The sequence below is a fragment of the Pollicipes pollicipes genome, unplaced genomic scaffold (assembly GCF_011947565.3).
Source record: "Pollicipes pollicipes isolate AB1234 unplaced genomic scaffold, Ppol_2.1 Scaffold_3447;HRSCAF=4054_pilon_pilon_pilon, whole genome shotgun sequence".
NCBI lineage: Eukaryota > Metazoa > Arthropoda > Thecostraca > Pollicipedomorpha > Pollicipedidae > Pollicipes > Pollicipes pollicipes.
The window spans coordinates 10,121,674-10,142,414 of record NW_023596297.1 but is presented as its reverse complement, the minus strand read 5'-3'; the positions used below and the strand labels follow the sequence as shown (position 1 = coordinate 10,142,414).

At 51.8% G+C, this 20,741-nt stretch overlaps 1 protein-coding gene and 1 pseudogene across 1 annotated transcript; both read left to right on the top strand.

The window, feature by feature from the left end:
- Positions 1-303: 303 nt before the first annotated feature.
- On the top strand, positions 304-7,498 carry LOC119091678 (septin-2-like). The gene is given in 10 exon segments (XM_037214494.1): positions 304-481; positions 787-910; positions 2,357-2,499; positions 3,819-3,826; positions 4,112-4,306; positions 4,507-4,618; positions 5,637-5,841; positions 6,176-6,303; positions 6,716-6,889; positions 7,253-7,498. Coding segments are annotated over 10 exon segments (1,290 nt in total). The 5' UTR covers positions 304-451; the 3' UTR covers positions 7,424-7,498.
- Positions 7,499-10,543: 3,045 nt separating this feature from the next.
- LOC119092729 (rho GTPase-activating protein 1-like) lies at positions 10,544-18,279 on the top strand (annotated as a pseudogene).
- Positions 18,280-20,741: the final 2,462 nt, after the last annotated feature.

The following is a 20,741-nucleotide window of genomic DNA, read 5'->3' as shown; positions in this document are numbered from 1 at the left end:
AGGACGGCAAAACATTAGTTGACCATAGACTTTCCTGGCGCAGCTTCAGCTGAAGTAACACAAATCAGCTGGCTAGTGCAATCCGTGAGAGCTGCTGGGCCGTTGGATAAATCAAGGCCAACAAAGACACTTGAGTATGCAGTGTTTTTTAACTATCAGGACACAAGGAAATCATATTTTGTATAAACTAGCATTACATGCAAGCTTCATAGTCCTATGCAAGCAAAAACATTGAAATTCATTTGGATCCGAATGGAAAGAACAATGGGGACAAAACCCCGACCTCAACGGATTCGTTTTCGAGAAACCTTGACTAACTTTGGCTCCGTTGAAATTGGTGACTGGTGTTGTCCGTCTCTGTAGTAGGAGCTTTATTGAAAGTAATTCGTCGGTGTGAAGGTGTGAAAAGTAATCGCTGCAACTACCAGCGGGCACGTTTTTGTCATCCACCATGCCACCTGTCGAATTGGATAAGCCTAAGGTTGGTGTATGTCGAATGGTCAACGGGCAACGCCCCGCTTGAAAGTCTGTAACGGTGAAGTGTTTATTACACTTACAGGATGGAAAATGTGGAGAGCCGGTTGCCTATTTTGCCGTTTGAGTTGTATTTTGTGCTTCGGGGTAAGCCTGCAGAATATTTGAATGCTTTCCATTTCTTAAATGCAGTGGCTACGGTGTTGGCAGCCAAGCAGGTTACATGTTTGCGCAATAAAGGCGTTCTGTCAGTTTCGATGAAGCGTGATGTGATCTGCTGTTGATGTAAAGAGAAATATTTTGTGGTTGCAGGCAGTTGGAGGAAACCAGCCAAGGCCACTGGAGCTGTCAGGACATGTGGGGTTTGACTCTCTGCCAGACCAGCTGGTGGCAAAGTCTGTTCAGAATGGCTTCACTTTCAACATCATGTGCATTGGTAAGCAAATTTTTTTTTGAGTGTGAATTGATAGTGTATGAAGGAACCAGGTATGGTCATGCTCATGTATGCTGGCAGCTGTTCATCTGCAAATGTGGCAGGGTCTGACAAGGTATTGCTAGGGTATTATGGGCAAAATATTGACAAATAGGCATCTTAAAACAAATTGTTTGCCTCCTTAGACTGCAAAAACACTGAGCGGCATGAGCTTGATTTCTTCAAGCTACAAAGATAAGGTAAGTATGACCTTCGGAAACAGGAACATCTTGCCCAGGAGGCCCCTCTGTAAATGTGTCCTATGAAAGTTCTGCCCCTATCTCAAAATATGTGATAATGCATCTGTGGATATGGCATTTTAACCAGAATTTGAGTATTGCAAAATATGCTGACCTTACTAGCTAATAGATCAGATGCACCCTTCAGAAAAACAACATTATTGTGCTGAAGCCAAGTTGGACAGGTTCCTTGCCAGGCATAATTTTTTGTACAGATACCAGCCAGCCTCAAGTTCCCAAACCTTTGCCAAAAAAAGGTTATCTCTGACTGCTAGCCTACTTGCACCAGGCAATGGTAGCATGTCAAGCAATGTTAGAGTATGTGTTCAGGTTAAATATGCTCTCCTTGTTATGAATACAGTCTGGCTGGATAGAATCTCAGCCTTGATAGGGCCACTGTTGACAACCAACATGAATGTTGGTTAAATATTATTTCTTGTTGTGTTTACTTTCTGTCTTGACTTGCTTGCTCCTGCAAGGTTAAGCTGTGTGTGAAGGGTTTATGGTGATTGGCTTTCCACACTTTGCACTGCTGAAAGACATGGAGATGTAATGCCCATCTTTGTCATGAACATATACCTTTTCAGTTTTGTAACTGGTGGTACCATTTTTGTGCTGATTTGACCTTGGTGAAAGGGGGCTTCCAAGGCCTGGACCATGCTTCACTTAGTGTTTCATTCTTTTTGCTTGCAATGCATTGTAACATTTTCAGTGTTCACTTAGCTCAGCTAGGTGTTTGCTGTGTAACACATGTGCTCATGGGTCACAGGACTAGAATGCTGTGTGGGATCCCCCTCCCTCCCCTTGCCCCAGTACACCTTGTGCTTCTCTCATGTAAAAAGTTTTTCAGAGCGAATGTTGTTTTTTATACATAGTTTCTTCTTCTCATGCATCAGTCCCTTATACTAGGCACAGATTTGTGAAGTTTATGAGGCCATTTAATCTTTGCTTGCCATCTGGCATCCAGTCTTCAGAGCTTCATGTGACTAAAGAAGAGCTTGTATTTTTAACAGTGAACCTCTAGTAAATGATGTATAAGAACTCCTAGCAATGTCAATTGGTCCTGTTATGTTTTAGATACTGCTGGTCCTATGTTTGTAGTATGCTGACGTGCCTGGTGAGATGTTGAGATGTGCTCCGGTTTTGTGTTGATTCCATGCTCTGTCGACAGGCGAGACAGGATTGGGTAAGTCCACCCTTATGGACTCATTGTTCAACACCAACTTCGAGTCATCTCAGAGTCCACACAACCTGACTGTTGTGAAACTGAAGGCGCACACATATGAGCTGCAGGAGAGCAATGTCAAGTTGAAGGTGAGTCCTAAATGGGTTAAATGTTGTTTAACAATTAAAAGCTGTGAACTTAATGGAGAAACTATTTTCAAATGGGCACTCATGGCATAGCTTGCCAGTAAGCTATATTTCTTATTCATTTTTAGTTTCATGAATTAAATGTTATATGCCTGTAATAAAGAGAAGTTTTTCATGCTGCCACATTTTTTCTATGATGTTATCATAAAGAATGTTGATAATACAGTGAACCACTGTGTGCTAAATGCTTGCTTACTAGTATTTTGTAATCTGTTTGATAAATTGTGGTGTGTCTTGCTATGGCCGTGCTTTTATGCTATGCTTTTACCTATGAACAGCATTGCTATGGATGCTTTCTGTTTCATGCTTCTAGAAGCCACAAAAAGTGAAGTTAGTGGTAAGTTTTGCATAGTTTAAGAAAGGTAAGGCATTTCTCTGCATTTAGCGATGTGCCATCACTAGGCATTTTTTACCTAGATTTTTAACTTTAAACTTAAGTGTGGGTGTACTGAAAGGAGACAAATGCTAGAGACATTAAGATGATTTTGCTTTGACAACCTGGCAATTTTCGCATACCCATGTTGTGAGCATACCCTTTTAAGAGTTCATTATGCTCATACAATGTTCCACATGGGAAACAGATGAACATTTACAGTATGGGGTGAATTGTCCAAAGGGAACAAGCTTAAGTACAAAACATGCACTAGTGGGCTTCGGCTCCCATGCTCCTGCCTGGCCGTCCTCAGTACTGAAACGGACCTCGGGTGGCCTCATCACCCATGCTACGTGGCTCCATTGACTGTGCTGTGCGCTTTCCCGCGAGACCTGCGGCCTGCGACCAGGCCAGTTGGCTCGCCTTTTAGCCGAGCGGAATCGTCAGAATGCACGCGCGCGTCGTCCGTGTGACGCGTCGCTGCGGCAGACTCCACGGCAACGCGGCCCCTCGACTGGCCCTGACGGCCCGGGCCTCGGGCCAGCTCAGATCGCCCTCCGTTCCGGGGGGTGTCGGGTCGGACGGCGCGGGCGGAGCAGTCGGCGCCAGGCCGGAGTGGGCGCCGCCGCAGACTGCGGGCAGGCGACTGTCGCGTGCTGCGAGACTGCACGGCTTGCGAGCCTTGCGCCGATTCACGCTTGCCTGACGGCCACTGGCCGGCTGCTGCAGCTGGCTTGGCGAGCCCCGATCGCCAGCACCCGGACAGGGAGTACCTGACACCATGTGTGACCCGGCAGCTGGCGCTGTGTGACCTGGCAGCTGACCCCCTGTGACACGGCAGCTGACGCCCTGTGTGACACGGCAGCTGACGCCCCGTGTGACACGGCAGCTGACGCTGTGACCCGGCAGCTGACGCCCTGTGACACGGCAGCTGACGCCCTGTGTGACACGGCAGCTGACGCTGTGTGACCCGGCAGCTGACGCCCTGTGACACGGCAGCTGACGCCCTGTGTGACACGGCAGCTGACGCTGTGTGACACGGCAGCTGACGCTGTGTGATCCGGCAGCTGACGCTGTGTGACACGGCAGCTGACGCTGTGTGACACGGCAGCTGACGCCCCTGTGTGACCCGGCAGCTGACGCTGTGTGACCCGGCAGCTGACGCCCTGTGCGCCCCGGCAGCTGACGCTGTGTGGACACGGTCGGCTACGGCGACCAGATCAACAAGGAGGACAGCTTCAAAGCGATCGTCGATTACATTGACACGCAGTTCGAGAACTACCTGCAGGAGGAGTTGAAGATCAAGCGCTCGCTGTCGGCGTACCACGACACCAGGATCCACGCATGCGTCTACTTCATCTGCCCGACGGGACACGGGTGAGCCAGGATCGGGGTGGCTGACGTCTGCGTCTGCCGTTGCTGGCTGTCGGAACGATTACTGGGAGCGAAAAATGTCTTATGAACAGTCGTGAAGCACGTAGAAAGGTTTGGTTAGTGACGAAGAACGTTTGAGTACTGACGCGGAAGATCACACCTATGAGTGCATCCTAGTTGATACTGGCTTCGTCCCTTCGCAGACTGAAATCGCTAGATCTCGTGTGTATGAAGAAACTGCAAAGCAAGGTCAACATCATCCCCGTCATCGCCAAGGCGGACACAATCTCCAAAACCGAACTAGTCAAGTTCAAGGTAGGTTCTACCATGTGCTAATGAACCTGTCATAAAGATGTGCTGCCTGTGTATGTAGGTTTGCCAGGCCAAGAAATTTGTCATGTGTACCAAATTTTCCGGGAGATACATTGAGGAGTAATCAGTGGCATGGCTTGACAGTCTGTGCTTATTTTTACCTCAAAGCATATGAAACCTGTGCAGACATTGGAGGTCGAACCGTGCGGTCAACGGAGCGCAGACTACAGTGCGGGTCACATGTCGGCCTGCTGTGGTCGGCCCTGACCGGCTGTTGTGGCCTGTCCTGACCATCTGTGGTGGTCGGTCCTAACCGGCTGCTGTGGTCGGTCCTGATCGGCCGCAATGGTCGGTCCTGACCGGCCGCAGGGGTTGGTTCTAACCGGCTGTTCTGGTGGTTTTGACCGGGTGCTGTGGTCGGTTCTGACCGGCTACACGGCCAGACCAGACGTCCTGTGAGCACGGTCACCGGGGGTAAATCAGACATGACTTGGCTGGATCAGACTAAATCAGGTCTGATTAGGCGGGATCAGACCGAACTAGACCAGACCGGACCAGACCAGTTTAGATCGAACCAGCCCCGAGTAAACCATACCAGGCCAGATCAGTCGGAACAGATCAGATCAGACCTGAATCCGTGTTTTCCATCGCGGGCTTTTTCTTACACATGTCCACTTTATCGGAGTTTTCCAGCAGTCGACGCTCGCGAATGCTCCAGTCATCACTTGTTTTACACTTTCCTGGCAATGCAACCATCTGGAATGAAATACATGTTGTGAATTATGATGAGAAGAAAACGTCTATCGATGGTAAACAACGGAATAGGGATCTGTGCCAACTTTGATCCACGGAGTGTGCAGATGCAGAATTGATGCCTCGCTTCCAGTGGACGAGGAGGTGGCTTGCGTCAGTTCGCGTGCTTTGCTTTGCACGGCCAGCACCGCGGCGAACCTGCCGCAATTGAACGAGGCTGTGTCGCCACGTTCTCTGCTTCACGCCGTTGGCGCTGCCGTGTCCACAGCAACGCATCCTGACGGAACTGAACGGCAACGGCGTGCAGATCTACCATTTCCCGATGGACGACTCGACCGTGGCTGACACCAACCGCTCGATGAACGCGCACATCCCGTTCGCCGTCGTCGGCAGCACCGACTTCGTCAAGGTCGGCAACAAGATGGTGCGCGCCCGCGAGTACCCCTGGGGGTACCGTGCAGGGTGAGTGTGGGGTACACTTGGAGTACCTTGTGGGGGGGGGGGGGGGGGGGGGGGGGAGGGAAGGAACTGTCTTGGCATGTGACAGGTGCCAGTGTTGCGAGGCGTTTGCGTTGGCTGCATATATTTACCGCTAGCTACATTTGCTAGCTGTTTGCACGGTGATGGCGGCGGTTTCCATGCATTTTCAGGTTACAGTTAACGACGCGTGAAGCTTCGTGGCAATAGGCACAGAAATGTCTCACGACGTCTGTACCGTGGGAGACCGGAACACAGTCAGGAACAAGCCCCAAAGCCGCGGCGCCGCCATCAGGTGGCGGTTTCATTGCCGTTGTCTCCGTTTTCCAGTTGAGAACGAGAACCACTGCGACTTTGTGAAGCTTCGCGAGATGCTGATCCGCACCAACATGGAGGATCTCCGCGACACCACGCACACCAAGCACTACGAGCTGTACCGCCAAGCCCGGCTGGAGAAGGTCAGTGCTGGGCAACACCGTCCCGGCGGGCTGCTTCGGCCGGTGCTGGGGGCTCGAACCAGCTGTGTCTGCTCAGACCGCTGGACGGCCGAGGCCGGGGCTCTGATCACTAGACTACCCAGCTAACAGCCGGTCCCCGCATCGGCCAAGGCAGCCGCCCCGCGTCTGCTCAGACTGCTGGACCGCCGGGGCTGGTGCTCTGATCACTAGGCCACCTAGCTAGCAGCCGTTCCAGCATCGGCCAAGGCTGCCGCTCCGTGTCAGAGCCGTCACACTGTGACGTCCGTCGGGCCGTGACTGTCAGGTGCCTTGTTTCCGAACGACTCCGTGATCTGGGCCGGCGGCCTTCAGTCCTGTCAACAAGCCGTTGTGTGAGTGATGTGTCAGTGACCGCCTTTCTGCGCTCCGACAGATGGGCTTCAGCGACGTGGGGCCGGACAACAAGCCGGTCAACTTCCAGGAGACCTACGAGACGAAGCGCTCGGAGCACCTGGACGAGATGCAGCAGAAGGAGGACCAAATGCGGCAAATGTTCGTCCAGCGGGTCAAGGAGAAGGAGACGGAGTTGAAGGAGGCTGAAAAGCAGGTCAGTCATGTGTACCGCGCTGCGATATGAGAACTTGCACGGAACGTAAACTTTTTTCAAAAGGCCTTTCGACAGGCTTAACGCTGATTGGAGCAATGCGAAGTGATTTACCGGCCGGCGCAGTATCTTTTCTGTGTTTTGAAAAGCTTGGCGCTTACGGAGACGGTGCGCACGAACACGTTGGATCATAGGTCCAGGATATCAGACATGTGGTCAGTTTAAGTACACCGCGCCGAAGTGTCTCGTCCCTCTCGGGCAATGGCCCGCCCCACCTAATGTCGTAAAGCGCATGGCAACATGAGGACGTCACTGGCGGCGGTTTGTTCCGCCGTGATCTGACGCGCCCCGTGCCCGGCCGCGCAGCTGCAGCAGCGCTTCGACAAGATGAAGCGCGAGCACGGCGACGAGAAGCGCCGCGTGGACGACGAGCGCCGCCAGCTGGAGGAGGAGGTGGCCGAGTTCCACCGGCGCAAGGCCGCCCACCTGACCGCCTCCCACGGCGGCACGCTCACGCTCGGCAAGAAGAAGAAGTGAGCCGGCGGTGCGGCACGGCACGGCCGCGAGCGCGACCGGGACCAGCGGGCCGGACGGCGAGCTGGCGCGCCAGCCATCGCGCCGTCCCTGCGTGGCTCTGGCGGACCTGGGCTCAGGCGGTGGCAGCTTCAGGCCTGGCCTGTGACGTCAGGAGAGAGGGGCTCTGCCAAACGTGCCGGGGGCTTGCCGTCCGAACGCCCCAGACCATAATGCTATTGGTATATCATACTTTGCTTTTATCGCATGCATGTTTTAAGTTGCCTAGTGGGCCACCATGTATAATCGAGTGCATAACAACCCTCCCAAAGCACGGCCACTTGTAGTAGTAAAGAGCACTGCGAGGCGAAAACGACGCAGTTAGTTTTTGGTGTAATTCAATCCTTTAGTGCAGGTACCCATGCATACAGAAGCCGTTGATCCTCCAGAGCTTGCCACTTTCCCGACTTGCCTTTTTTCTTTTAGTGCCAACGTTTCGTTATTTGCCTTTTGTCATGTCGTTACGCACGATATGCTATGACTAGAAGCCAAACAAAATTAAAAAAGTGAGACCAGTAACACTCAGACATGCAAACGCTGTGTGCGTCGTAACACACGGGAGAAAGAAAACATCTGTAAGGTCTCCAAACGGAATCAGAATGGGGTATTCCCAGTTCATCGTCATCATCGTCGCCCAACCCCTGGACTTGTAACTGCAGTGCCCCGTCTTTTTCGTAAAGTGATGTGTTTTTACAGTATGCCTTAGCATTTTTGCCAAAACAAGGCACACACAAATTTTCATGCAGCCAGAGATGCTCTCTCATGCAAGTATGCAATTGGTTGTCCTGTTTGGCGAGCGACTTAAGATCAGCATCTGGTGACAGCGTAACCAGAGGTGTTTGGGGTAGTATGTTCAAATCAGCTTTGACCCGTCTGGTTGCGTTTGGGATTTTTGCGACTTAGGTGACTGGATTATTGACATTTGACCTCGGCAATTGTGCGCAATTCTTACTGTAAGTCATGTTGATTAGCAGAGCAACGAACGGGCCAAACGCAGGAGTTGGAGTCATACGCCGGCGTCGTATTTGTTGTCGGTGATGTGTTATTAGTTAATGGCGTTTGCTGCTCTAACTGCACAGCTTACCTGCGTTCGAGGCAGCACTTGTGTTTATTCTTGCGCCCAGTCAAATGTGTCCAGTGGCTCTTCCTTCGTGTTTTGTACGAACTATATAAACGTTATAGAAAATCTCGGTTGTTTTTTCCAATCCGGATGGAGGTGAGGTCAGCATAAAGGATTCGCATGGTGCGTGTGATTTTCGAGGCCGACCACGTGGCGGCTGTGTGCGGTTGAGCCGCGTGTCAACAGGATCCGCCTGCCAGCTGTGCGCTTGTGTAGTGGGGTGGGGCGGGGCATTTCTTCCCCTTATTTCAGCAAGTTTATTACGAACGGGTTGTCCCAATGACTTATACGTGGCGCAATAGTGCTGGAACATGAAGTAAGTCAGCGGTGAACATTGCGCAATGCAAGTAACACGTGTGACGCAGTGTTACACCGTTCTTCCGCTTGTGGCTCTCATTTTCATTTTGATGCACTGCTGTCATGTGTCATTTGTTGGCTTTGCCAGTACTGCATTTCATATGTCCCAACCTTTAATGTGTCTGCTACTGCGGCTGGTTAGTGTGGGGCGCAGTCCGTCTGGATCACTGGGGTCACGGGGCGCGGTGCCTGACCCGGAGTCATTCGACACGTCAGCGACCCAGCCTCCGAGGCTGGAGCGGCGGGGCGGAGAGCCACAGCACCGGTGGCGGTAGTGGTGGTTCCCGTGGCTATGGGCGACCCAGCCTTCGAGGCTGAGGCGACGGGGCGGAGGGAGTGCCGAGCTACAGCACCGGCGGCGGCGTTGGCGGTCCCCGCGGCCATGGGCGACCCAGCCTCCGCGGCTGGGGTGGTGGGGCGGAGGGAGCGCCGAGCTGCAGCACCGGTGGGGGCGGTGGCGGTCGCCGTGGTCGTGGCGTTCCGCGGTCGCTGGGGTCCATGAGAGGTCGGGCCTGACGCCCCCCCCCCCCTCCTCTTCCCCTGCCACCACCATTGTTCCGCCTTCGCCGGATGTTAAGGCCGCATCACTCGTGAGTGCTGGTACCACCAACACGTGCTAGTCCTATCGGTATGCCGTCGGAGGGCACAGAATTGTGAGGCCTTGTCGTGTCTGGTAGCGCGCGCACTGACTCACGCACTGGAGCTGCAGCGGTGAATCGCACCCGGCATATGCGGCAGCCCCCATTGTGGATGGTTTGAACACGAGTAATTTTATAGGCTCGGCGAATGTACTGCGCCACGCAGCGTTGTCGCTTCGCAATCAGCTCGCAGGTGGACTACAGACCTCCCCTAAGTTTGTCGTCAGCCCTCCCCCCCCTCCCCTACCTAACTGCACATGGAAAGTGGCCTAAATGCGTGGAGAAATTGGACTGCCTGAAAACTAACATGGTTTCCGACCTTTTCACAGCAGTCAGCTTGCCCACCCCGGATTTTTCCAAAAACCGTGCCCCTGACGCCGATGACGATTCGAATAGTGTCAGTGTCATGCAGAAGTAAATGTTGGTCACGATGTCTCGGGGTAGTTAAGAGGGCAGTTGGCATTATGCTGGCACAGGACATGCAGAGTACTTAGGCCGCCACTACAACAGGAATGAAAAAAGGGGAGCTTGAGAGTGTTCATTTTGTGCCAAAGACGCGGTGAAATTGTGATGTTTTGAGTGTCATCGAATATCACATTTGATACGCGACATTTAACGAAAAAGGAGTGGTTTGGTGACTCAAAACATAATGGCCACTTTCGAGAATATTTCGTGATTCGGCGAAACCGTCTCTTCTGGAACTGTCAGTGATCCATATCCAGCAAGCGCCGCATCATTGGAAGAACTCCGCGAATATGACGTCGATTTGTGTTATCAGCTGATTCACGTTTTCGAGCCAGACCAGAGTTCCAGCCAGAGCCAGAGTTCATCCATGTCCACAATGGCGCATGGATGCGTCACGTACCCAATCACCGTTGTTTGTGTCTGCTGCATCACTGGTCAGCTACGCGGTACAAAGATAATTGCTGGCGTGTGAAGGATTCTTCACTCGAGGGGGTTTTTCCGCTTCGAATCGCCAGGAGGTATGCTTGCACCTTAGGGAATGGTGTTGAATCACAGTGAGAAGGGCTGTTGCTGTAGGTATTTGTGTTGACAGTAATCAAATTCAAGATGGAATCGCTGGCCAAGACATCCAAGGCGAAGCCAAAAGTGGCACAACCTGGTAAGTGAATCGTTATATGTAGGTCTTTCATAATGGTTTACTTTCGTGTCTGGATCTGTCTGCAACATGACATCTGAGCCCATGACTATCCAGATGTTGAAAGGGTTTGGCATAGTCACGGTTGCAATGCTCATATTGTCATGGTCTAAGACATTGTCATGGCATCAACAACAGTATAGGAGACATTTCTTTGTTGGCAAGCAAAGAAGTAAGGCAATCTACTTGTCTACAGTATGCAAGGAGTGACAGAGATATGGACACAATGTGTTGGGAGTTGTAGCTTTATAATGTGGCATTACGGATAGAATTGTGACATTGGTGACAGCGTGTTAGCCAAAATTAGTGCTTCATGTTTTTTGCATTTTGTATCACATTCTTGGCTTATCATTAACCATTAGGATATTATTTCTACTGTCATGCAACCTATAAACAGACTGAAAGAATCCCGCAGGTTTTCATTGGTTCATCATTGTAAGGGATGTACAACCAATCTGACCAACCTGAACCCAGCCTTAACTTAAAAGGAGGCACTTTCACATAATTGAGTTATTGTAGGTGCTGTCTGGTCACACTCCTAAATGTCCATGCTCCATATCTCTCTCACTATATTATCTGGCACTTTCATTGAAAGGCATAGTAAAATTGTTTTCTGCTTTATTTTCACTAGATCAATATATTGGTTTTATTTTCTTTGTGCCTGAGAGCTCTGTCATTTATGTCAAGTTCACTGGTTATATGCTGTGTTTTGTGATTTTTTATCTCAGCTCAGATCATTATCTATGATGAATTTTTGCACTGAACATTTCTTATATGCCTGGTTGTACCAAGTTGTACCAAAAAAGACTGTTGCATCCAGTTTTAGTGTTTCTAAATACTTTCATCTTAGTTACATTGGATTTTAGGCTGGGGGGGATTTGGACTTAATAAGAGCATTGTCAAATAATTTGTCTGCAGAAACACTTGATTGAGTACCTAGATCTAGGTCTGGCACAGTCTGAGGATCCAGCAATAGCATTCAGCGATTTTGGCTAGTTTATGGTATGTGTTATAGCTAGTGTATATTTTGCAAATAGCTGTGGGCACCCTTAAAGGAAATTGGCCTAAATTTAGCATTGTTTCCATTGAGATGTCAAAATCATGGACAGAGGCCCAAGGTTACAGCATGTTAGCAGATGTATTCTGGGGCTAGGGCCAAAAAAGTTAGCTGCTGTTAGACTGAAACATTTCTGGGGGTCTTGTTATATGGTTCTTCATATGCATTAATCACAGGCAGTCCATTAATGGCTAATGGTTCTAACATCTAAGGCATAAAGTCTTGTAATGATGGGAGTATCACAACATAGTTTGCAATGATACTGAATGCTGTGTTTTTGTGACAAAAGTTTCATGGTTTCTGTATTAATGTACATGCCACCAGGAATCTGCACATGTGTGACATGGCTGGGCTGGCAGGGTCAGGTTCTGGGCCAGTGTCACTGTCAGGAGGTGGTTGACGACCCCTACCCATCACTGTCAGACTACCACGACTACGAGCCTCAGCTGGAGTTTGACGACACTGAGGTGGCATGTGCTACCAATGCTGGTACAGGTCAGTAGTGTGGAGAATTGCCTTTATCTTGTCATTGTCATCATTATGGAATATGTGACACTGGAGTGGGTCCACCCAAGTAGAGACATGCCACCATATTCAAGTGGAAGTTTGAAATGCTATGCCTGTTTCATCACCAAACCAAGCATGAGGGGAGCAAACTTTGGCTTGTTGACAGTCTGGGGGTCACACTCTCCTCTTGCCGTCTTTGCCGGTGGGTCTGTGTCGGAGTGTGGAGCGCCGTCACAGGCGGGTCCGGATGAACCGGAGTGGGGGCGTGACCGCGCGCCGTGCTCTCGGCAGACGCCGAGCTGGAGGCGGAGCTGGACCTGGCACTGGCGCTGGACACCACCGTCTCGGACGGCACCATCGAGGAGAACTTCGAGGCCGAGCTGGGGCCACTCTCGCTCGGCCTCGACCTCAACGACGACTTGTACCGCAAGGCGCGCCTCTCGACCGAGGCCGACTACCGGGACGTGGCGCAGCACGGCATCGTGGACGTGGTCGGGCGATGACACGTACGGCCGCAAGGTGATCGTCGTCTCGGCGTGCAGGCTGCCCAGCAACAAAGTGCTGAACCACACCAAGCTGCTCAGGTGAGCACCGACTGCCCCGGGGAAAGGTGCGTATCGCGCCTTGTGGCGGAGGTCCTGCTGACGTGTGTTAGCCCGCTGAATTGCCGCTCTATGGGCCAACTGTCCTGCGTTGATGGTGCGGTGCATTCTTGTGTTGCAGCTGTGTGGCGTCTTCCTGTAAGACATAGGGGTATGACTCAATTCATATGATGATCTGACTGCCTGTCAACTTCTGCTTTCAGCTACCTGAATGTTCACGCTGAACCAGTACGTTGAGCAAGACCTACAGCCTGGTGTACTTCCACTATGGACTGAACAGCAAAAAATAAGCCACCCCTCAGCTGGGCTCTGGCAGGCATATCGGGCTTTGACAGAAAGTACAAGAAAGAATCTAAAAGCTCTGTACTTGGTGCACCCCCACCAACTTCATTCGGGTTGTCTACAACTTGTTCCGCCCCGCAATCAGGTCAGACTTCTGTGACATGTTGAGGTGCATGGGTTCGAATCATGTCGGTTGGTAGAGGGCCCGCCATATCTTGCACTATCTGAGTCATTTATTCCTCACTCAATTTTGATCAATTTAGTGTGAACAGCTTATCCAGATGTAGCAAGCACATGATGGTGTGGTGTGTGACTGACGTACATGATTTATGGAATACCCAATGCTAAGAGACGTAGTAGTGCATCATGGTGTGGTGTGTGACGGATGAACGTGATTTGTGGAATACCCAATGCTAAGAGGCTAAAGCATTAATGCACAAATCATGGTGGGTGATCTGTCGACGTCAGTCATGTTGCCACGTCATCGTTGAATGATTTTTTAGAATATGACTCGATTTCGTTAATCCAAAAAGCTCAACACGAGAGAATCCGTCGCGACTTATGTCAGCCAAAATAAGATAGAAATAACGATACCTTCAATAGATGGTAATTCAACGCTTCACCTGGATAGCTGCTGCCGGTGGGCGGGGCTTGGACTCGGGCGTTGGCCCCACGCACCTGTTGCGGCCTTGAGCAGGTCAATCAGCTCTCCACAGCTGAAGCGGAGAATGGGAGGTGTCTTTTGACGCCAGTCCATGCGTCATAATAACCTAGACATGAGTCGATTGCGTGTCACGCTTGTAGGGAGAAAATATGCATTTTAAAAAATGGTGGAGGGCGGACGTTTTTGAAAATGTCCAGGTCTTGTGACGTTATATTCTTAACTTAGCGGAGGTCGAGCAAAAATCTTCAGCTTTTCTCCTCAGAAAACGACATGACGCGGTATCTGACGCAGACGGTGGTTGAAGGCTGCATCGGGCTTTGCCATCCCCAGTTGCCAAGACAATAAGTGTTTTGTGGCATGCATCTCGACACCAATGAGGTTTGCGCTTTTGCGTATCTGCCCAGAGTTGCCAGCGTGTTTGGTCCAATCCACTGACTAAAAGAAGCAACTGCTGTCGCATGGGCTGAGGGATGAAATTGTTTGTGCGAAGCTGTGTTAATTCGTGCGTTTTCCCATTTCAGCGTGAAGTTTGGAAAGAAGATCTTGTACGTGAATTATCTGCACGAACTTCGGAATCATCTCCCGATGGACCAGATCACGATACCCGAGCCCGTGTTGGAGTGAGTATTATGGTCCAGATCATGATGCCCGAGCCCGTGTTGGAGTGAGTATTATGGACCAGATCACGATACCCGAGCCCATGTTGGAGTGAGTATTATGGTCCAGATCATGATGCCGAGCCCGTTTTGGAGTGAGTATTATGGACCAGATCACGATAACCCGAGCCCGTGTTGGAGTGACTATTATGGACCAGATCACCGTACTCGAGCTTTTTGTTGGAGTGAGTATTATGGACCAGATCACCGTACCCGAGCCCGTTGTTGGAGTGAGTATTATAGACCAGATCACTGTAACCGAGCCCGTGTTGGATTACTGTGGACCAGATCACCGTACCCGAGCCCGTGTTGGAGTGAGTATTATGGACCAGATCACCGTACCCCTGCCGGTGTCGGAGGAGCATTATGGCCCAGATCACCGTACCCGAGCCCGTGTTGGAGTGAGTGTTATGAATCAGATCAAATACCCTACACTGAGTTGGAGTGAGTATTCTAAAATATCATAATGCAATTAAGCCTATCATCGGTTGTCTTGTATCCTCTTGATAAGTTCGACTACCCAAGAGTATGTTCGAGCGGTAGATTTAAGCACTGCATGATGGACTATACGGCTGGAGGGAAAGAGTTCCGCAAATACACAGCGAAGTATGAATGAACATTGGCATATTTAAAACGACGTGGTCACAGGTCCGTTTGGGCGCGTTAAATATAGACGGCATGTGCTCACATGTTACCACTGCTCTTCACGCACGATCTTTTAAGGGGTTATTCGGAACTGCGAAACTTTTCATCGGATAGATTCCTGTGACGAGAGCCGACGCCAAACAGTGCTTGCTGCGTGGGCACTGACTCCATCATCCGCTCGTGAAATTCCACGTCAGCGGCAGACTTAAGTGGAACAAGTTTGACGTCCCGTCATGCTTGGTATGGCCGTCCTGCCCTGTGACGTCAAACCAACCTTTAGCACGGCTGTGGCCACCAGCCGCGGACCATCGCAGTCTGGGGCAAACAGTGGGCGCTTGAGGAGATTGGGATCCACCCTCCCACGGATGGGTGGATCCGAAGACAGACGCTCCAATCAAATGAGCGACGGGTACGGACAGACGTATTTCGGCAAACAGCGTGTCTCTGAAAAATGGGTGACATTGAACTATGCAGCCGTATATCGTAAATTGTGGCCATGTGTAGGCAGCAGAAGGACGCAAACATGCGCAAACACAGCAATGATGCTGCTAGAAACGCTTCGTTGTTTGACCACTAGCTTGGGCGGGGAATTCCTCGTCTAATTTACGTCACCGTTTAGTTGCCAAAACTATAGTTCATGCGCTTGCGTCTAGACATTGGTGGCACTCAGCCCGTTGCTCCGACCAAAGCCGTAAAGGTTGTCGTCGGTGTGTGTGGGCGCGAGCCGTCGGCTGCGCGCGCTGCTGACCCGAGGGGGCCGGGGTGGATCCCGGCCCCCTGGACGGGTGCTGTGCATGACGGCTGCTTTTCTGTCAAATGACAAACGGCAGTAGCAACGTATATTCATAAATCCATTTTGATTCTTGTTTAGACCGATGTTTGCGTTGTTTGTGAGTGACGGGTTTTCGCTGCTGCCGCCGAATCTCGGCCATTCATTTGGCCCCAGTCACGCTTTGATGGGCGTCCGGTGACGTTACACCCGTCGTTCGGTACTGTAAGCAGCGCTGGGGACAACCTCCGCCCGTGAAGTAGGGTCCGTCGTTGATAACCGTCGCACTGGCGCCAGCAGTGTCTAGCCGGCGCTTCAGCGATGCCCGATCGGCAGCTTGGTCATCATATCAGCTGCTGGGCTCTGCGCTGCTGGTCTTTGCAGTTTTTGCGCGGGACGTTGGCGTTGGGCGCCGGTGTTATTTGCCCTCTAGCCCAGCACGGGTGGCTAGCGTGCAAAACAGGACGGAAGTCGCTATCCTGTGCCGTGTCAGTCGTGGGAAGGGGCGGGGTTGAGAAATTAGATTCCAACTCGTATCAAACTTCAGGGAACGTGTCGCGGAAAAATGGGGCTACCTTTCACTTCTGGGTGGCGTTTTCCTCGCAGTCTTTTGATCTGGCGGTGCTGAGTGAGGCACCGCTCTGAGTCACAGGCTGCCGTGTGGGCAGGCGCAGTTTCGCCGTCGCTCGCTCCTCGCAGCGCCGTCCGGGCTCCGCCTCGTCTGACGCCGCGCTATCCGCCGCCAGGCACGACCGCACGCTGGTGTCGAAGCCGCTGCGGCTGCCGACCACGCCCAGCGTGCAGTTCCACACGCCGCTGGAGACGCAGCAGTTCGGTGTGGCGCTGCAGTTCATCAAGGAGCACAACGGCGGCGACCCGATCGCCCCCGTCGTGCGCCAGGTGAGGCGCCTGTCGGGTCCTCCGCACGCACGCTTCGCCGACCTGGTGACGCCGCCGTCTACCTCACCTTCTCATACGCTGTGACGGGCTCCTGTGGCTCACTGCGTGTAAAATGCGTTTTGCAAGGCGCCCAGAAAGGTTTCACGCGTGTTTTTTGTGGGTGGAAGGTGGTAGGAGGTTGACAAGCAAGATTTCCACAAAATATGATATGGAAATGATTATGCATTCGTCTAGTAGAGGAAGCGAACAAGCAGCATACTGTGATCACTTTGCCGTTGTTTTAAAACGGACGTCTAACAAGCATTGGCTGCCGTGCAGTGCGTGGAGTTCCTGAGCCAGCCGGACCTGCTGGAGACGGAGGGCCTGTTCCGACGCTCGGCCAACGTGCGCCTCATCAACCAGCTGCAGTCACAGTTCAACCACGCCGAGACGGTGCAGCTGACGGACGCGCACGTGGCCGCCGTGCTCATCAAGTCGTTCCTGCGCGAGCTCGAGGAGCCACTCATGACGTTCGACCTGCATGACGAGATCGTGCAGGTGCAGGGTAAGCCGCGGGGGTCGCCTCGTCCCGGACGGCCGGTGCAGGGTTGTGTGTGACGCACGGCGCCGGAGGTGTTTCGACTGGGCGGGCGTCGCCTCGCTGAAAGCGTTGTATCGTGTTCACTGCGTACGCGATATGAAATAACTTAGACGGACAGCATGCATGCGAAAATCGTCTCCGGCTGTGCCGTTTATTGCATTGCGCTGCTATTGTTCAGAAACAGGCTCGTCTTGTGACGGCGCCCGTCATGTGGTTTGGTTTGGTAGTGGATGTGTAGCAAACAGGCTGCAGAGAGACCTTTGGTCGCGAAGTTGCGAATTGTCATGTGCCGTTGACTTCCTCGAGTCACCATTGTGAACATTATGCAGCCGACGATTTGTTTAGGGCAATGAATGATGTTGAAGTTTGTTTGCTATGTCCTTTGCAGCGTTGCCCAGATCAGAGAGAGGGATGGCGGTCAAGTCGTTGGTGCTCGAAAAGCTACCGGAAGACAACTACGTGGTTCTCAAATACATCATCCACTTCCTGGGAAAGGTATGGCATGAGTTGCGGTTTGTACCCTGTACGTGTTGTTTGATCCGCTGTAAATTATCACGGCGAGTTTTAAACATACAGTGTCAGTACAGAAAATGCCAACAGCTGCTGTTTCCGATCCGGCCGTTCACCAGCTCACCGTCGGCGGTGGGGGCTGTCGTTTCAGGTGATGGACCGCAGCGACCTGAACAAAATGACGTCAGCAAACCTGGCCGTGGTGTTCGGACCGAACCTCATCTGGCACCACAACCGGCAGATGTCACTGGCAGCCATCGGGCCGATCAACACGTTCACCGACTATCTGCTGCAGAACCACCACCAGCTCTTCATATTGTAGCGCGCTCCAGGCGTCGAGCGCAGAAGCATAGGTGAACGAGCTGGCCGGAAGATGGCGGGGCACGCCGCGGCCCTTCTCGCCTGAATTCTAACTTGTCAGTCGACCAAAGATAGCAAGCCACCTATGAACGGGTCCTCTGGGGGATTGTACCTCACCCGCCGCCGGAGCGGAGGTGCGTTGACCCCCGTATGTGTGTATCAGGGGGGGGGGGGGGGTCGGGGCAGGGCAGAGACACTTCCACAGGCAAATAGGTGGGACAAACACGGAGCATCGATTGAAAAGTCACTCGGTATCTATAGTCGCGGAAGTAGCTGGCAGTCCCTTTGAACATTGTCGAGGAGCGGATTGTCATAGGCGTGGCCTCTCCCTCTGCCCTGCCACTGAGGGTCGCGTGGGACTGTCACGCGACTGACCCTTCCACTGTGTTATCGATGCTTCGTCGGAAACGTGTTAAGTATAATATTCTACCCTATTCAGCACATTGCACGCATGCGTCCGCACGTGGAGGGAGCAGCACTTCTCGATCGAATGCATGCTAGTACACACTGTTCAATCAGGCAAAGAATTAAAGAGGCAAAGTAGACTAGTGATATAGGGTAGATTGAATGGCATCATGTCAGTGTTATTGCGGACGCGGACGCTGCAGTGGAGTTGTGGCGGGTCGCTGTGTCGCGTCGACTCGACTCGACATGTCGGCCGAGTGGCGGCCCCGTCTGCGGTGTCGGAGACCGCCGGCCAGTACCAGTTAACCAAAGCGGGCCGCCGGCGGCGCGCCCGCGCCCATCGGCCGCCGCCGCCGCGCCGCCGCGCGCCGGCGCGACCCTCGGTCGAACGTCGTTGTGATATTGCGGCCGGGCGGCAGCGCGTCATGTTTCGTTGGTGTCGTCGGCGAGCGCTGCGATTTGTTTGATGGCGTGTGCGGCGATCTGTGTACGGTTTGCGATTTGTTTTCGACGTGTGCGCGCAGTGTTTGGAGTGCGCGGCGCGGCGCGGCCCTGCGGCGCTCGGTCTGAGTCGCGCCCCGCCGCCCTCGGTGTCCCGCGTGTGCACGCCCTGCCGCCGCCGCCGTCAGCTAACTGCTGTGGACAGGCGGCCTGCCCTGTGGCACTGGCCGCCACGGGGGTGGCTGGCCGGTTTGGTCCGCTGATGTAGTGTATTGTTTGAAGGCACCAACCATTGTGACGTGCTGCAGACTTCTTCCATTGGTTGCGTGCGACGTGGTTGACCTGCTTGTTTCTGCCTGGTTAGACCTGCATTTAAGCGGTTTTGTATTCGCATTTTATGGTACAAGTGTGATGTTATGCAACACGAACTATAAATATGAAAAGTATCTTCATAATTGGTCCATTTTTGTCATTCCAGTGCCATATGTTCGTAATTATTTGCGGGTGGTTAAAACAAATCGAAATCTGCAAAATGCATCTGGCATGACATACCCATAGCTCTGGTATGTTGTGTATGACCCAAAGCTTTGCTAGATCCTACATAGAACATGCTGTTAACCGTTCTCTTGTCCGCTCAGCCATCGTGCTTAAATATATTTACGAAATGACTGATGCGTGGTGAAACTTCGGTCCCACGTCGCCGGTACAGACGTGTCGGAACGCTTTCCGATAAGCTTCTCTGTCCGGGCTGGCACGCAGATCCGTGTCGTCTGTGTCCGACAGCTCCACTGGTCCACGTGGCGTTTTTAGATTTTTGAAATTTATTTCCGCTTCGGATGAAAACCAATGTCCGTGAAGTTAGCGATTTATTCAGCATTTCTTACAGCGACAAGTTCTGATTTCACTGAAAAATAGTTTCAAGGTCAATTATGGCGTGAGAACACCAAAGATGACACTTCTTTTGCAATAGCATGTGACCTTCCAGGTCAAAAGCTAGGTGAAAGGACAGGGAGCCCGATATCACCAAAAAATTACCGGCCAATTTCAACTTGCAAATGCCAGAATATTCAGTACAGAAAGAAGTAGCGTCCGTCCAAAAGTCCTGACCTCTCAAGGTCACCCTTCAAAGTCAAACGCGGGCTCAAAGGACGTGGAACTCCATATCACCCAAAAATTACCGGCTGATTCGTACTTAACAAACATGAGAACATTCAACGCAGAAAGATCTAGCGTCCGCCAAAAAGTCCTGGCGTATCAAGGTCACCCTTCAAGTTCAAATGCGGGCTCAAAGGACGGGAAACTCCATATCACCCAAAAGTTACCGGCCGATTTGTGTTTTCTGAAAACCAGAACATTCAACGTAGAAAAAACTAGCGTCCGTTAAAGTCCCGACCTCTCAGAGTCACTCTTCAAAGTTAAACGCGTGCTCAAATGACGGGAACTTCATATCAACCAAAAATTACCGGCCAATTTTTAACTGACAAACCAAAACATTCATCACAGAAAGAGGTAGCGTCCATCAAAAAGTCCTGACCTCTCAAGGTCGCCCTTCAAGATCAAACACGCACTAAAAACGAGGAACTCCATATGACCCAAAAATTACCGGCCGATTTTTGTTTAACAAGGATCA